This window comes from Gekko japonicus, unplaced genomic scaffold (assembly GCF_001447785.1).
Source record: "Gekko japonicus isolate JY-2015 unplaced genomic scaffold, Gekko_japonicus_V1.1 scaffold1687, whole genome shotgun sequence".
Lineage (NCBI taxonomy): Eukaryota > Metazoa > Chordata > Lepidosauria > Squamata > Gekkonidae > Gekko > Gekko japonicus.
In genome coordinates, this window is record NW_015170936.1 from 295,686 (window position 1) to 311,595 (window position 15,910).

The following is a 15,910-nucleotide window of genomic DNA, read 5'->3' on the forward strand; positions in this document are numbered from 1 at the left end:
TGTTACCTTCCCACCGAAGTGGTACCTATTTATCTACTTGCAATTTCTTGCTTTCGAACTGCTAGGTTGGCAGGAGCTGGAACTAGAGACGGGAGCTCACTCCGTCATGCGGCACACTCGGGTCTTGAACTGCTGAACTACTGACCTTCCACAGCCTGCAGTTCAGCGTAGAAGTGGTCCCTATTTATCTACTTGCAATTTCTTGCTTTCGAACTGCTAGGTTGGCAGGAGCTGGAACTAGAGACGGGAGCTCACTCCGTCATGCGGCACACTCGGGTCTTGAACTGCTGAACTACTGACCTTCCACAGCCTGCAGTTCAGCGTCTTAACCACTTGAGCCACCGCAGCTACAAAATTTGTGGCAGAGTATAAGCTTTGGTGAGTCACTGCTCACTTCTTCATGCCCTGCCACAAATCTTGTGAGTCTTTAAGGTGCTACTGGACTCTTGTTCTTTTCTACTGCTACAGACAGACTAACGTGGCTGCCCATCTTGATCTATCTCCTTGCTCCGGTCTTGCAAACTGAGGGTTGTGGCTTCCTCGATTGAGTCAATCTATCTCATGCTGAGGCTTCCTCTTCTCCTGCTGCCTTCAACTTCCCCTAGCATGACTTGCCTTTTCCAGTGACTCTTGTCTTCTCATAACATAACCCAAAGTACAATACCCTCAGTTTAGTCATTTTTGCTTGTACGGAGAGTCCAGGCTTGATTTGATCTAGAACCCACGGATTTGTCTTTTTTCTATCAAATTCTCCCCCAACACCACATTTCAAATTAGTCAACTTCCTTCCTATCAGCTTTCTTCATTGTCCAACTTTCACACCCATACATAGTAACGGGGAACACCGTGGCATGAATTAACTTGATCCTGTGCAGTATAGGGGGTGCAAAGGTATAGGGTCTCAGGATCTACAGTTATAGGGTCTCAGTTTTCAGTACTAGAAAGTACCTCTAACTGCGATCCTAGAGGGCTGTGCCACAGAGACTTCCTTGTGCCATAATAGACCACGACACTTCTGTCTCTTAAGACGGAAAGAGACAGTTCAGTTTCTTGCAGCTGCTCCCAGCCACCTGCTATGGCCAATAGGTCTCCAGGTGTTCATAAAAATGAATTAAATTGTGGAATTCTCTTTTAAAGGGGGTTGGACAGATTCATAGCGGAGAGGTCCATCAGTGGCAACGAGCCACGGTGTCTGAAGGGAACCTCCAGAGCCAGAGGCAGCAGCCTTCTGAAGCCCATTGCTAGGAGGCAGCACGAGGGGAAGGCCTTGACCTCTGTGCCCTGCTTGTTGGCTTTGATTTGATAGGATTTGTTTATATCCCACCTTTGTGCTCAAAAAGAACACCTAAGGTAGCTAACAGACATAAAGTATCCTAATAAACAACCAAATTCAAACAACCAGAAATTAACCAAACAGTACCAGGTTTCAGGAGGAAAAATGGCACAGTATTGTCTGATCTCGTCAATTCTTAGGTCGGTACTTGGGTGGGAGACCACCAGGCCCGTAGCCAGGATTTTGTGGCTTGTGGAGGAAATCTTTTTCCTGGTGGGGCTGAAGTGTTCAGTGCAGAAAGAAAAGCCATTTAGCCAATAGGAAGCTGTTACCAGGACAGATCTCTAAATTGCAAGCTGTGTCAACCACTTTCGATGACAGTTCTCAGCTGCTGCAAGTTAATCACTTCTGCCAGCCTAAGCAACAATTCTGATAACCAGCCAGCAGGTGGGGGCGATGGCTTCTATAGTCCAGAAAGCTAACACTTAGGCAGAACAACTCTCTTAAAGGAGACCAGTTTCTTGACACAGAGTTAGAAGGGACCCTAGAGGTCACCTACTCCCAACCCCCTTGCTCAGTGCGGGAATTAGTCAACCACAGCACCCCACTCTGCTTAAAGGAGTGCATACCTTTAAAAATGTTTTTAAATGATTGAAAAAAGCATTTACAGGTGAAACTCTTCTGGGGCTGTGCCTTTAAGAAAGGGGGCAGAGCCCCCCAAAAGCCCCACCATAGCTACGGGCCTGCAGACCGCCAAGGAAGATTCTGCAGAGGAAGGCAATTGCAAACCACATCTGCTTCTCACTTGCCTTGAAAGTCCCTTGCTGGGGTCACCATAAGTGAGTTACAACCTTAACCTACGTACGTACCAGGTTTCAAGACCTTTTAACAATAAGCAGCTAAAGGGCAGGACTGAGCAGATAGGAAAGCCCAGCCCTGGGGCAGGCACATTCTCCCCAGGCAGAAGGCAACTTCAGGTTGAAGCCCCTTCTTGAGCAGTCAGGGAGTGGGGCTGAGATCTCCTGGTTAGAAGAAGAAGAGATTGGATTTATACCCTGCCCTTCACTCAGAGTCTCAGAGTGGCTTACGATCTCCTTCCCTTCCCCTCCCATCCCCAGAACAGACACCCTGTGATGTAGGTGGGGCTGAGAGAGCTCTTTCCAGAACTGCCCTTTCAAGGACAGCTCTTGTCAGAACTATGGCTTGCCCAAGGTCATCCAGCAGCTGCAAGTGGAGGGGTTTTCCCAGATTAGAGTCTGCACACTTAACCACTACACCAAACTGGCTCTTGGGAGGCTGTACTAGATGGATCTCTGGTTTGATCTAGCAGGGTTCTTCTTATGTTTTTACGGTTTTGCACAGAGGTAGGGAGTCAGAGTATAAGGCAGAGCTGTATGTCGGTTACCGGGTCACAGAATATCTCCAAAATAATCTATGGAGATTTTCAATCCCAACATAATATTTTCTTTCTCTGTTCTTAGGAAACATTGCTCAAACAGCCCAGGATTGGCCAACTCCTAAGAGGCCCCAAGGGACGCCTATGTCCCACCCTTTTGTGTTGAATGCCAGTTCTGGGCATGAATCAGAAATCAACACATTCTCCCTCGTACCACTAGCTCCTTTGGTATCTAAGCTCCGGTTATGTTGTCTGCCCGACGTTAATTGGAATGCAGTTTCTCCCCATCTGGTATAAATTAGAGAGGCAACAAAAATGAAAGGAAAAGGCTAAAAATAGCTACAGATTCATAAGGGGGAGAAAAGGGACTTTGTCTTTTGATCAAGAGAGAAAACCAGCGTCTCACCACTGTGCCCTTTTACACAACTCATGCCATTCCCCGAAGAGAGTCGGGTGTCACCATCTGTACGAGAGTCAAAAATGTTCCTCCCTTTCTTAGTTCTTAAGGCACCACAACACTCTCTGAGCTCTTTTGTTGAAACAGACTGACACGTGGCCCATCTGTCTGGGAGGCTGTCTCGTCCCAGTGAAGGAATTCCGAAAGGTTAAGAACCGGAAGGTTCTGTGGCTCCTCCCAATGGGGAGGGGCATCTGGGGGCAGCACCCCTTTTGTGCCTCCACAGGAAAGCTGTCCTCTGCTGCCCCTGGGACAGTCACCTGACAGGAAGTGGAAGACTGCCCCAGAGTCCTCTGCCATGCTGCCTTTGGGGTAATCTCTCGTTTCCTGGATGAAGGAACTCCATAGGGGTTGAAGCTATGGTCCGTACACCTGAGCCATTATTGTCAGTAGGAAGGGAGCCATGATGGGGCAGGCACTATGAAGGGCCTGTGATGGGAGGAGGCCCAAGGGTCCACAAACCCCCCCACCCCCGGTTTGCAATCTAGAACTGAAGTTTTTCCGTGTCCCTCTCATATTTTAGGTGGATCGCCTGCCATGAGCATCAGCGCCAGCATGTGCTTTTCCAGCCCCGTTTCAACGCCCAGCATCTCGCAGCAGGCTTCTACTCTTCTAGTCGCCGCTCACGGAGCCAGGATCCCTTCTCATCCGGCCGCTCGCCACATGGGCTGCTACGGGAACATTCCTTGCAGTCAACCGAGCGTGTACACCGTGACAACGTCCGGAGTGAGCCAGGTCCCACAGCACAGGAACCCAAACCAAATAATTCCCGGTCCAAACAGTTCTGCGGCGACTCGGCAAGCACTGCCAGGGCAAGGAAATAACCTGTCGGCATTTGAGAGTGGCTCTGGAATTAGTTCCCAGCAAGGGAAACTCGGATTTAACCCAGGGACCTCTGGGCAAAGACCTTTGAACGTGATGGTCACCACTAGTTCTGCCGTTCAGAACTGGGTCTCTCAAGAAACAGGGGGGAAGCCGCAGGACACGCAGAAGGGAGTGGGATCCCCTTTCCCCACAGGTAGCCCCTATCCAAACCAGCCGCTCCAGCGTGCCGTCACCCACCAGCAGTTTCCGCAGCGTGCCGCAGTGCCTCCTAACCCCTTAGGTGCCGTCCAGATGAGAACACCAGTGAACCATAGTTTAAATGGGCAGATGGTGGGGTCTCAGAAAGCCCTGAGCACAAGATCTACCCAGGTACGGGCGCAGGCCATGCCGCACTTAAATCCGCCCAGGGCAAGCGTGACACCCCCAAACCCTTTGCTGTCTAACCATTTCCCGACTAGTACCAACCAAACCACAGCCAGAGCTTTCCAAGGAAGCGACCCTGCAAACGATCTGGCATTTGACTTTCTCAACCAGCAAGGTGACAACATTGGGCCGGCGCTCAACAGTGACTCAGACTTCATTGATTCCTTGTTGAAAACAGAGCCAGGAAATGACGACTGGATGAAAGACATCAACTTGGATGAAATCTTAGGCGGTCATTCGTGAGCCAGAGGAGTGGACAATGATAAACTCCTATATTTCCCCCCCTAGAGATTCAAACGTCTTAAGTTTCACTGATTTTGTAGAGAAGCATTAAAAAAAATGGACTCTCCAAATGGTTGAGGGGGGCTCCTTGGGAGTGTGTGGTTTACAGTGAAGAACCAAATACAAGAGAACTAAGCACGTAACCTGCTTTCTGAATCCGAAACGTGTAGGCTCTTACATGCATCTATAAAGTGGAGCAAAAATTCAGGAGTGCAGAAATATACCTTCTATTCTACTAATAGATGTAGCTCTGTATTATTATTATGTTATTTTGTTGTTATTATTATTATTATTGCAAATGAAAATATTGAAGAGTGAAAAAGGCAACCTGAACCACATACAGCCTAAGAATTTCACACTTCTTAGGAACAGTCAGCAGGTATTGGAGAATCCAACACGTCTTCACCGTGCCCTTCATGAAGTGACGTTTTTGCCTGCCCCAGGTCTTTCCCACATCCTCATTTTCCTCTCTTGTAAGTTCCTGTTTCTTCGGGGTAGGGAGTTTTCTGTCCTCCTGCATGTATTTTTGCTCCCTCTAGTGGCCGATTTGGTATTACACCGGTTTATGTCCAGCAAAAAACCTGCAGTTTAAATCTGCAGGGAGATGTGCTGGACATAAACCAATGTAATATTGAATCGACCACTAGAGGGAGAAAAACATGTGTGGGACAGAACCACCCCCCGCCCCACCCCCTGAAGGAACAGGAATTTACAAGCCAGGAAAACGAGGATGCGAAAAAGCCCCCGAATCTCTCACTAGCCGTTTCCCTTAGAGGAGCTAGACCAAATTCATGAGGGACCAGAGGCTTTCTTCCCAGGATCTTGAGTTAATATATTAAAAAAATCAGTCTCCTGCTCCTGATTACCTCAGTAGGTCGCCCATCTTCAAAACATCCCATCCTATCCATGGCCTTCCTTCCCATCCTAACCCTAGGGCCCTTATCAACATTGTGAGAATACAAGAAGAGCCCTGCAGGATTAGACCAGAGATCTGTCAAGGCCAGCATCCTGTTTCCCACAGTGACCAACCGCTTATCCTGGAGGGCCAGAAAACAGGACATAGAGGCTGAGGCTCTCTCATTGTGTTGTCTCTTAGCACTGCCGCCCCAAGGTTATCAGCCTCTGTTATGTGGAAGTCCATTTAGGTCACTACCAGTGCAATCCTAAGCAGTGTTCCCTCTAAGCTGAGTTAGTGCGTGCTAGCTCACAATTTTTTAACCTCCAGCTCACACATTTTTGTCTTAGGTCAGGAAGGATGGCTCCAGAGCAAACTAATTTATGCAGTAGCCGAATCGCTCACTCACAACTTTAATGCCGATAGATCACAAAGTAGAATTCAGGCTTAGAGGGAACATTGATCCTAAGTAGGGTTCAGACTCCAGTCTGAGCTCATTGATTTCAGTAAGCTTAGACTGTAGTAACTCTGCTTGGGATAGCTAGATATTCAAGTCCAGTAGCCATCTTAGAAGCCAGTAAGTATTTTGGGGTATAAGCTTATACCCTGGGGACCTTGTTGGCCTCTTAAAGTGCTAATGGGCTCGAATGTAGCTGTTCTACCACAGACCAACATGGCTACCCACTTGAGACTCTCTGCTGAGGATTGCACTGTATGGCTTAGTAGCCACAGAAGGAACTCTCCTCCATGTGTTTTCTCCTACCTTCACCCTTGTCCCAGTCAGTCAAGGCTCAGGGAAGGTCTTGTGCTTTCGGTCGTTGTCGATGTCGCCTCAGGGGCGTGAGGCAAAGCAAGCCGGCGGGAAGAGGCACGCTGTGGAGTGGGTGCCCAGAAAGCCATGCTGGGGGTGGGCGGGCGGTGGCGGCAGGGGCCTCGCTGTGCCCCTTGGAGATCTGCGCCCTAAGCCTTCGCCCTAGTTGGCCTAGTGGAAGAGCCGGCCCTGCGCCCTGCATCAGAATTCCAAAGGTGCCCCTGGGCTCAGAAAGGTTAGGGACTCCTGCTCTAACTGCCCGTCTATCGGGAAGGGCGAGGGGGGACCATGCTACACAGGGACTTCTTGTTCTGAGAGATGTGAAGTAGCCGATGCAGGCAACAGGGCAGCTTAGTTTTTCATGCCACCCTTTGATGGAGCCCTAGTGTTGCCCAACACAATTTGCACAGTTTGCAGATCCCTATATTATGTAGACACGAGGTATTTTTTTTAAGCAAAGCAAAGTCCTTTCTCTAAAAGGGATAAAATCCTGCTAAAAAAACTGCTTGGGTGCAATTCTGGCAACTCCTGTGCATGTGCTGCTCAAATGGACCAGCGTTTGGACTTCCCTATCTGCTATTCATTTTGAAGCAGGTTGTGCAAAGAAAATTACCAGTGGGTTGCATGGACCAAAATATGGAAAAGGTGGTTTTTGTTTTGTTTTGTTTTGTTTTTAAATGCAAAACTGCAACGCGTGAATATCTATCATTGTTGGGTCATTACAGTAAAATGCACTCCCCCTTATATTTTGCATTATTGAGTCAGGAGCTCTTCTCAGTATTGGGTTGTAAATATAATAGAAAAGGTTTGTCTTTTGTAAACTTTTGTACAAACAAACAAAAATGTAATATTTTGGTAGAAATCCTGAGATCATATTCTTTGGGTTATATTTATACACATGTGAAATAAAAATGTACTGTCCAAACTTTGTATTTTGTACCACAAAGGAAAAAAAATGCTTACCTTTTGTATCTTAATATGCAATTTTGTTTGTATAATATGATGGTTTTATTTTCATCCTGAGACTTTAAGTTTTGCTTTACAGGGAGGCAGAACAGACTCAAATAAAAACTGAAGATCTGAGCTTTGAGCTTTCTATTGAAATCATAAACGCTGCTTCTACAAATTACTTTAGGGCTAGGCAAGTGAAGGGTTTTTGTGAAACTGACTGGCATTCTCATAAATTCAAGGCCCCAATGAGTTCCTCCCAAAGGCCTGCAAAGGGTTTCTTTCCTTTGTTTAAACCAAGCTTGGTTGCCCAGTGTGGTGAAACGGGCTCCAGTTTACAACTCAGCTGTTCGCCTCCCACCCTTGTCCCATGGGCGTATCTCACTCAAGTTTGCTGCTGCCATTCACTGAATTATCACTGCCTTTTTAGAGGGACACTGAGACCCCTATGGGTGAATCTCCCTATTTGGAGATGGTATCCCCAATCTTTGGGGGATCCCTGGAAAGTTGGCAACCCAAGGGTCTGTCCTTGGGCTACCCCCTCCCTGTTATTGTGCAGAGTGGGGGAGACTACATGGTCAGAGCACAACACAGATTATTAGCCCAAATAAAATAATTTATTTAACTATTTACACAGTTATGGAGCGCATACACCCATTAAATGAATAAGACACAGCTGTAGGAGTAAGCACACACTATGAACCAACAGGGCATAAATCAATAGGGGTTAAACACCATCCTCTTGCCCTACGCACCAGCCTCTGGCTGTCTGCTCTAGCATCTCTCTCCCTGGCCCAAGAGAGCAGGGAAACTTCCATTCATTCCCCAGTCCAGCCGACTGTGGAATGGCTGAATTTCTGCTGCCTCCCAGGGTTCCCCCACGTCTCTGGTTTGTGGCCTGGACAGTCTGGTCAGCACAGGCAGCAGGAGTCTTTCCTAACCTCCTGTAGGACAAAGACTGAGACAGTCCCTGTTTTCTCGCCCTTTTCTGCCTTGGGGCAGCTGGGAACTGTAGTCCAGCAGATGAGGAAGCCCCATTCAACCCAGTGTCCCTACAAGCCCCTCTCTGGAACTACAGCTCAATTAAACCTTATGGCGGAACATTTTAAACAGACGATCACAGACAGCAGCCATCTTACAAACACAGGTAACTGCCATTTCGTTACACCTACCAACAGCCACTGAGGGAAAAGTTACTCCCACACAGGAGGCAAGCAGGAGAAGTGTCTTCATCAAGACAGAAAGCCATTTGCCAGGAATTCTGTCAGGGCAGAGTGGCTGAAGGAGGAGTGGGCGGGGAAGAGGGCAGACCCAGCACCTGGCCAATGGCACATGAGTACTCTAGAGTGGTGGCTGACGGGCCAGTGGCTGAGGGCAAGCATGGAATGTGGCCACCCCAAAATATATAATATAGAGAGATATCTATTTAGACAGTTGTCATCTTCAGTGTCTTAATTATTCACAGGTCTTGTCACAGTTGTTTTTTATTGCTGTGAGATCTCTTGGCTTCTCAGCCCCACCTACCTCACAGGCAGTGTTCCCGCTAAGGTGAGTTCGTGTGAGCTAGCTCACAGTTTTTTAGCCTCCAGCTCACAGATTTTTGTCTTTGCTCAGGAAGGAAGGCTCCAGAGCAAACTAATTTACTCAGTAACCAAATCGCTTGCTCACAACTTGAATGCCAGGAGCTCACAAAGTAGCATTTTTGCTCACAAGTCTCCACAGCTTAGAGGGAACATTGCTCACAGGGTGTCTGATGCGGGGAGGGGAAGGGAAAGGAGATTGTAAGCTGCTCTGAGACTCCTTCGGGTAGTGAAGGGCAGGGTATAAATCCAATCTCTTCTTCAACGGCTCTTTTTCTGGAGACTTGACTATTCAGAGTATTGGAAGCGGTCAGCCATGATGTAGTCACCTATAAATTTAAGCAGATGGTGAAAAGGTGGGCAGGAAAGGATGAGCCACTGTTTGGGTCTTGTGGCCCTTTCTTAAATGTTTTATTTCAGGCCAGATTGGCCCAGGGATCCTGGAGATTTTTTGCCTTCCTCTAGGCATAGAGCAGGTAGCAGTGAATTTCCTGCATTGTGCAGGGGGTTGGCCAAGATGACCCTTGAGATGCCTTCCAGTTTGAGGTTTCTATGATACATACACTCATTCCACTCACATCTGGCATAAATGGGTGCTGCAGGTTTTTGTGTTGACCGAAAGACCTGCAAAACCTTGTTTGTCCAGGGCCAACAGCAGGGCAAAAGAGAGGTATGTATGTATCTTGAACAGCACTGTGGGAGGTTTTTTCTCAAGCCACTTTTGACTGTGTTAAAAACCATCATCTGTCTTCAACCTTAAGGTCTCAGAGGAGAAGAACTGCTTGAAGTGTTAATGGCTCTGGAGGAGGTGTAAGTGATTTCCTAAAGTGTCTTTAATAGCTGCTGTGCAGGCTCTGCGGGACAGGAGGGAGGAGGAGAGCCAAAATAAACTTCCTGGAATAGGAGCTGGCCTTTACCCGATGCACTGCTACTGCCATGAAAGTGAAAAGTTGCAAGGGAAGCCCTGCTTTTAAGCTGCACTGTCTCTTATCAGATGCTCTTTGGAGTACACTCAATTCATCTTCTCCTCCCAACTCAGTTTAAGTCAGCCTCCATCTGCAGTTAGATATAGATGTAGCCACTTAGTCCTGTTTCCATCACGATAATTGGCATGCGTTTAGCAAGGTGAGTGAGGTGGAATTCGTGCTCAGCAATCTCCCATGATGCATCTGTCAGTGGACAGTGCCACTTGAGATTTGCACGGGAGAGAATTGGACATTTGAATGTAGCCTCTGAGTAGGCTTAGCCCAGTGCTGGCACCCGGAGGGAGCTTTAGAGGGCAAGGACATTCGAACTGGCATGATGTTGTGATGTCACTTCCTGCACAAACCTGGAAGTGACATCATCACTTTGGCACAACACTCTAAAGATTCCCCCCTGAGCAGCCCTACCATTGAGGCCAGGAAATTAACTGTATAGCACATATTTTAAAAATTCAGAAGGAAAAGCCAAGGCTGGACATTTTTGTGCCACATGCTAGTCTTGGTCTTTCGGGAAAGTTTAAAAAAAAAAACAATGTGAACAAGAAGTCAGATGGGAAATGCCCTCCCAGCCATTCAGGTTGCAGTGCCTCTTCCAAACCACTTTGGACTCTCTTACGAATCATCATCAGTCTTCAGCATCTCAGTGTTTTCTCTGCACATCTGGGGAGTCCCCTGAGGGCTGCTCCCCACATCTGTGGGAGACCCCCCATTGTTTGTCTTTCATTACCCACACAGAGGCCGGCCATTTTTACTATTAGGTATAGCCATGTTTCTATTTGTGGAGGTTTTAAACTGGCTCCAGCCCAACATACAGTGGGAATTAACCTAATTAATCTACTGCTTTGGCATTAATCATTTTAAGCGCCGTAGGTCTGACTCCCAATTCCATCACGACACATCAATAATCCTGCCCTCTAGAGGTCAGAAGAGGAAGTACATGCTCTGACACCAATCACATCTGTCTGATTCTCAAGCCACACAGAAAAGGTTCCACGCCCCCAATTCACATGCATGCTTACATAAACAGAGGAGAGATAGCACCCCATAGTGGTTAGAGTGGCAGATTAGCACGTGGACAACCGGTTTTGAATCTCCTGGTCCACCATGGAAGCTTGCTGGGTGACCTCAGATACATCACAATCTCTGATGCTCTCAGAGCGCTGACTCTAATCTGGGAGAATCAGGTTTGATTCCCCACTCCTCCATATGCAGCAAGCTGGGTGACCTTGGGTCAGTCACCATTCTCTCAAAGCTGTTCTCTCAAGAGCAGTTCTCTCAGAGCTCTCTCAGCCCCATCTACCTCACAGGCAGTGTTCCCTCTAAGGTGAGTTACTGTGAGCTAGCTCACAGTTTTTTAGCCACCAGCTCACACATTTTTTGCCTTAGCTCAGGAAGAATTTATGCAGGAGCCATATCGCTCGCTCAGAACTTTAATGCCAGTAGCTCACAAAGTAGAATTTTTGCTCACAATTTCTTCTCTTCCTCCTAACCTAACTCACAAGGTTGTTGTTCTGAGGTAAAGTGGAGGAAGGGGAAATGATGCCATGAGACTCTTTGTGTCCCCAAGAAGGAGAAAAGTGGGATACAAATTTTTAAAAGCGAAGATAAATAAAAATTGGAAGCTCAAGTGTGGTTTTAGTGCTGGGTGGGACATCAGCATGCCAAACACTGCAACATACCCCAGGACTGAGAGCCCCAGAACAACCCAATCCTGCACTTTTTTTTTTTTACTTGGAAGTAAGTCCTACTGGGTTCAATGGGGCAAGCAGTTCCAGCAGTTGCCAAGAGAAATGGAAAACTGAATTTTAAAAGAAAGAAATTCAAGTCCGGTGGCACCTTTAAGACCATCGAAAGTTTTATTCAAGACACAAGCGGTTGTGCGCACTCACTCTTCTTCAGATGTATGCACACGAAAGCTTATACCGTGAATAAAACTTTGTTTGTCTTAGAGGTGCCACCGGACTCAAAGTTTGTTCTGATGCTTCAGACCCCACCTGAACAATTTTATTTTTTTTAAAGCCAGCCAGGATCCCCTAACAAAAACATAAACCACCTCTGATCTGTGGGAAAGGGCATGGTGTAAATAACTGGAATATGTTTGACAGAGACAAACCTGGAGTCCCATGAAATCATGTCAATAACAATAAACCAGGTCCTATTTCCTTTTCTCCTCCTACTTCCTTCCACTTGTTTCCACCAGAAGACTTCGTAAGGAGAGATGGTCGCGGCCTACTGACCTTCCCTTCGGTGCCTGCATCCTCGTTAACAATGCGGTCTCTGTTTCCCACTTCCTTCCACTTCCCCCTTCCTTTCCTGCAGACGCCCCAGAACTGAAGTGTTCAAATGATGGGTCTCTCACCCCCACTGCCCACCGTGCCTCTTTGCAGTCAGTATCTATGGCCCTGTCAGTTCCAAAACGCTCCTCCCTTTTTCCTGTTATGCTGACAGGGAAGATTCACTCCAGGAAGCATAAGGCAGTCGCCCTTCCCTCCGTTACCTCACTCACAAAGAATCATTTTCCTATCAATCAATATGCACAAGAGGGGCTACTTGTACCTGTGATAAAAAGGGAGTTCTTTGCTGCTGCTGGAATGCTTCAGATGACACAGAATGCTTTGTCAGGCAGAAGAAAAAGAAATTCAGTTTCAGGAACGCAGAGTGAGATTGGCTAGAAACACCTTATGTTTTCCATGCAGCGTTCAACCTGTAATCCATTCCCAAAGCTTTTATTTAGCTTGTCAATTAGGGATGCAAGCCTCCAGGTGAGACCTGGGGATCCCCTGGAATTACTACTCATCTCCAGACTACAGAGATCAGTTCCCCTGGAGAAAATGGCTGCTTTAGAGGGTGAACTTTATGTCACTGGGGTCCCTGACCTCCCCAGAATCCATCCCCAAATCTCTAGGAGTTTCTCAACCTGGATCTGGCAACCCTACCCCACTTATCCCCTGCTGGTGGCCAGGGGGGACCTGACAACCCTATTGTAAATATATATATGTAGCAGCCTCCTACACCAGCATAGCCTGATGATTTCACCAGAGCTTGGAAGCTAAGCAGGATTGGCCACAGTCAGTACTTGGATGGGGGACCAGCAAGGGAGACTGGGTTGCTATGCAGGGGAAGGCAACGGCAAACCGCCTCTGTTCCTGTCTTGCCAAAGCCCATGTTCCTGGGACTGCCTTGAGTCGGTTGCAACTTGAGGGCACAGAATTATTACTAAATACACTTTGGGGGAAGGACACATTTTGCAAGAACAATCCGTGTGAAGATGAGTTTACTTTTATTCCTCCCCTTCCATTTTGGGTCACCCAGCAGATCTGGTTTTATTTTGTTTTGAAAATGGCTGTTGAAGATCTTTAATAGGAACCAGGCTTAGCCCTACCTCAACTGAAACCTTGCCTGGTTCCTAGGAGCCGCTAATGGGTACACTGCCATTTCCCTTTAAATGATGAAAACTTCTTTAGAGAAAAGGAACGTCTCTGCCTCACAAAACTAGAGGCAGCTGGGGCCTCCAGAGGCAGCCATTTTCCTTGTCCAGCTCTTCCCCCCCCCCCAAGATTTTTCCCTGGCTCTAGCCTTTTATAAACTGTACTTATTATATTTATATAATGCCTGTCTTCTATCTTGGATGTCAAGGTAGCTTGAATATCAAAATTATTTATTTAATTCATTTATACCCTGCTTTTCTCCACAATGGGGACCCAAAGTGGCTTACATAATTTTCTCTCCTCCATTTTATCCTCAGAATCAACCCTGTGATGTAGGCTAAGGTGAGAGTGTGTGACTGGCCCAAGGTCACCCAGTGAGTTTCCAGTGCATGAGTGGGGATTCAAACCCGGGTTTCCTAAATAGTAGTCTGACACTCTTCTCAGGCCAATCCATATGCAAAAGAACCTCCTCAGGAAAGTTCCTCCATTAGCACGTCACAGCCTGGGAAACTCCTATAAAATAATGACTCAGCCCTACCCCACCTTCCTGAGTAGATATAAATTGCCTGCCTACCATTTTCCTTCTCACCTTGACACAGAGAGTACTCCATCATTCTGTGTTATACCTCCAAGGATGCCAGTCACAGCTGCTGGCAAAATGTCAGGTCCTACAATGCCAAGACCATGGCCATACAGCCCCAAAAATCTACAACTAATGAACTTCGGCCGTGAAAGCCTTTGAAAACATATTGAGAATGATTATTGTACTTTGGTCCCATTATGAGAAGTCAAAAGTCACTGGAAAAGACAATAATGCAAGGAAAAGTTGAAGGCAGCAGGAAAAGAGGAAGAACCAACACGTGATGGATTGACTCAATCAAAGAAACCATCATCATCATCATAAACTTTATCGCACTAGCTCATAGCCTTAGCAAACATCACCTAAAAAAACACCACCAGAAAAACTACAATACAATCTCAAAGCCAATTTGAGCTCTTCAAATATTCATTTAAAATTGATAATCATTGAAACAGAAACCAGCATCATCATCATAAACTTTATTGCACTAGCTCATAGCCTTAGCAACATCACCTAAAAAACACCACCAGAAAAACTATAATACAATCTCAAAGCCAATTTGAGCTCTTCAAATATTCATTTAAAATTGATAATCATTGAAATGATAAATAAAGATTTTTAAAAAACACACATTGAACCCAGCATAGTTGTTAGTTGTTTTTATGCCCCTCTTTTCTCTACCCTCAGGAGTCTGAAGAAGTGTCCACGCACACCAAGGCTTAGACCCAGAATTAAACTTTGTTGGTCTTAAAGATGCCACTGGACTCACTTTGTTCTGCTGCTTCAGACCAACATGGCTACCCCAGGTGTGGTGGCCATGACAAAGAGTTCTGCAAAACTCCAAACCTTGCACACTGTGTTGTGGACCTAACAGAGAAGCAGTAAATTATTACTATAAACGCATTAATTATAATTTGCAGCTGTTAAAGGTGCACGGATAGGTGGGACAGTGGGGGTGGGTGGGAGACAGGCAGCCCCCAATTCCCTTCTTTCCTCCCGGGGCTCTTCTCTGCTTCTCCTCCAAGCGGGAGGAAGGGATGCAGCGACAGCAGCAGAAGGGAGTGGAAGGAGGCAGGAGCATCAGCCGCCGCCGCCGCCGCCTCGGCCTCCCTCCCTTTGCGCACTGCACTCTGGGCTAACATGGCAGCTTCCTGTCCCACTCTCGGCTTCGCTCTCCCCTGACCCCCCTCCCCGCCGTCGCCCGTGGGGGCTCCGCTCTCTCTCGGCTGGAGGGCTCCGGGCGGGCGCTGGGCATGGAGAAGAGCTCCAGCTGCGAGAGCCTCGGCGGCCCCAAGCAGGCTGCCGCCGCCGCCGCCTCCCGCCAGCCCAGCATGGACTCCCTCTCCAGGTAAGCGCGCCTTCTGCGGTCGGGCGGGACCCTGCCCGGCGTGGCCCCCTCGGAGGGATGCTCGCAAAGCCGGGGTGGGTGGGGGGGGGAGGCATTTCTGGAGAGCCCGCATCCCTCCCTGGCTGAGCGCCTCTCAGGTGGACCAAAGATGCTGAAGCTCCCTGGGATGCAAGGGTGTGTGTGTTCGGGGTGGGGGGACGTAGGGTTGCCAGCTCTGGGTTGGGAAGTTCCTGGAGATTTGTGGGGTGGAGCTTGGGGAGGGGCCGCAGCAGGTATAATGCCCTAGAGTCCACCCTCCAAGGCTGCCTTCCGCCCCCCTCCCCCGGAACTGACCTCTGTAGTCTGGAGGTCAGTTGTGATTCCAGGGGAACTCCAGGCCCCACCTGGAGGTTGGCAACTCTAGAGGGGAGCCACAGTACCCGTGTTTGTGATTCCAGAGGCCTCGCCCTTTTCTGCAGGGAGAAATAAAACGGGTGTAGTGGCCCCTTAAAGACTCAGGAGGTTTTTGTTTGTGGTCAGTTTGGTGTAGTGGTTAAGTGTGCAGACTCTAATCTGGGAGAACCGGGTTTGATTCCCCACTCCTCCACTTGCACCTGCTGGATGACCTTGGGCAAGCCATAGTTCTGATAAGAGCTGTTCTTGAAAAAGAGCAGTTTCTCTCAGAGCTCTCTCAGCCCCACC

The 15,910-nt window shown here is 47.8% G+C and overlaps 2 protein-coding genes across 2 annotated transcripts in view; both read left to right on the forward strand.

The window, feature by feature from the left end:
* The window catches only part of MAML2 (mastermind like transcriptional coactivator 2), a 255,072-nt gene extending 250,422 nt beyond the window's left edge, over positions 1–4,650 (forward strand). Inside the window, exon 5 of the mRNA XM_015418850.1 lies at positions 3,650–4,650. Coding sequence (XP_015274336.1) covers positions 3,650–4,617 — 968 coding nt within the window. The 3' untranslated portion in view covers positions 4,618–4,650. The remainder of the gene's footprint in view (positions 1–3,649) is intronic.
* A 10,374-nt stretch (positions 4,651–15,024) lies between these two features.
* Positions 15,025–15,910, forward strand: part of MTMR2 (myotubularin related protein 2) — a 74,282-nt gene continuing 73,396 nt past the window's right edge. The window contains exon 1 of the mRNA XM_015418852.1: positions 15,025–15,229. Coding sequence (XP_015274338.1) covers positions 15,135–15,229 — 95 coding nt within the window. The 5' untranslated portion in view covers positions 15,025–15,134. The remainder of the gene's footprint in view (positions 15,230–15,910) is intronic.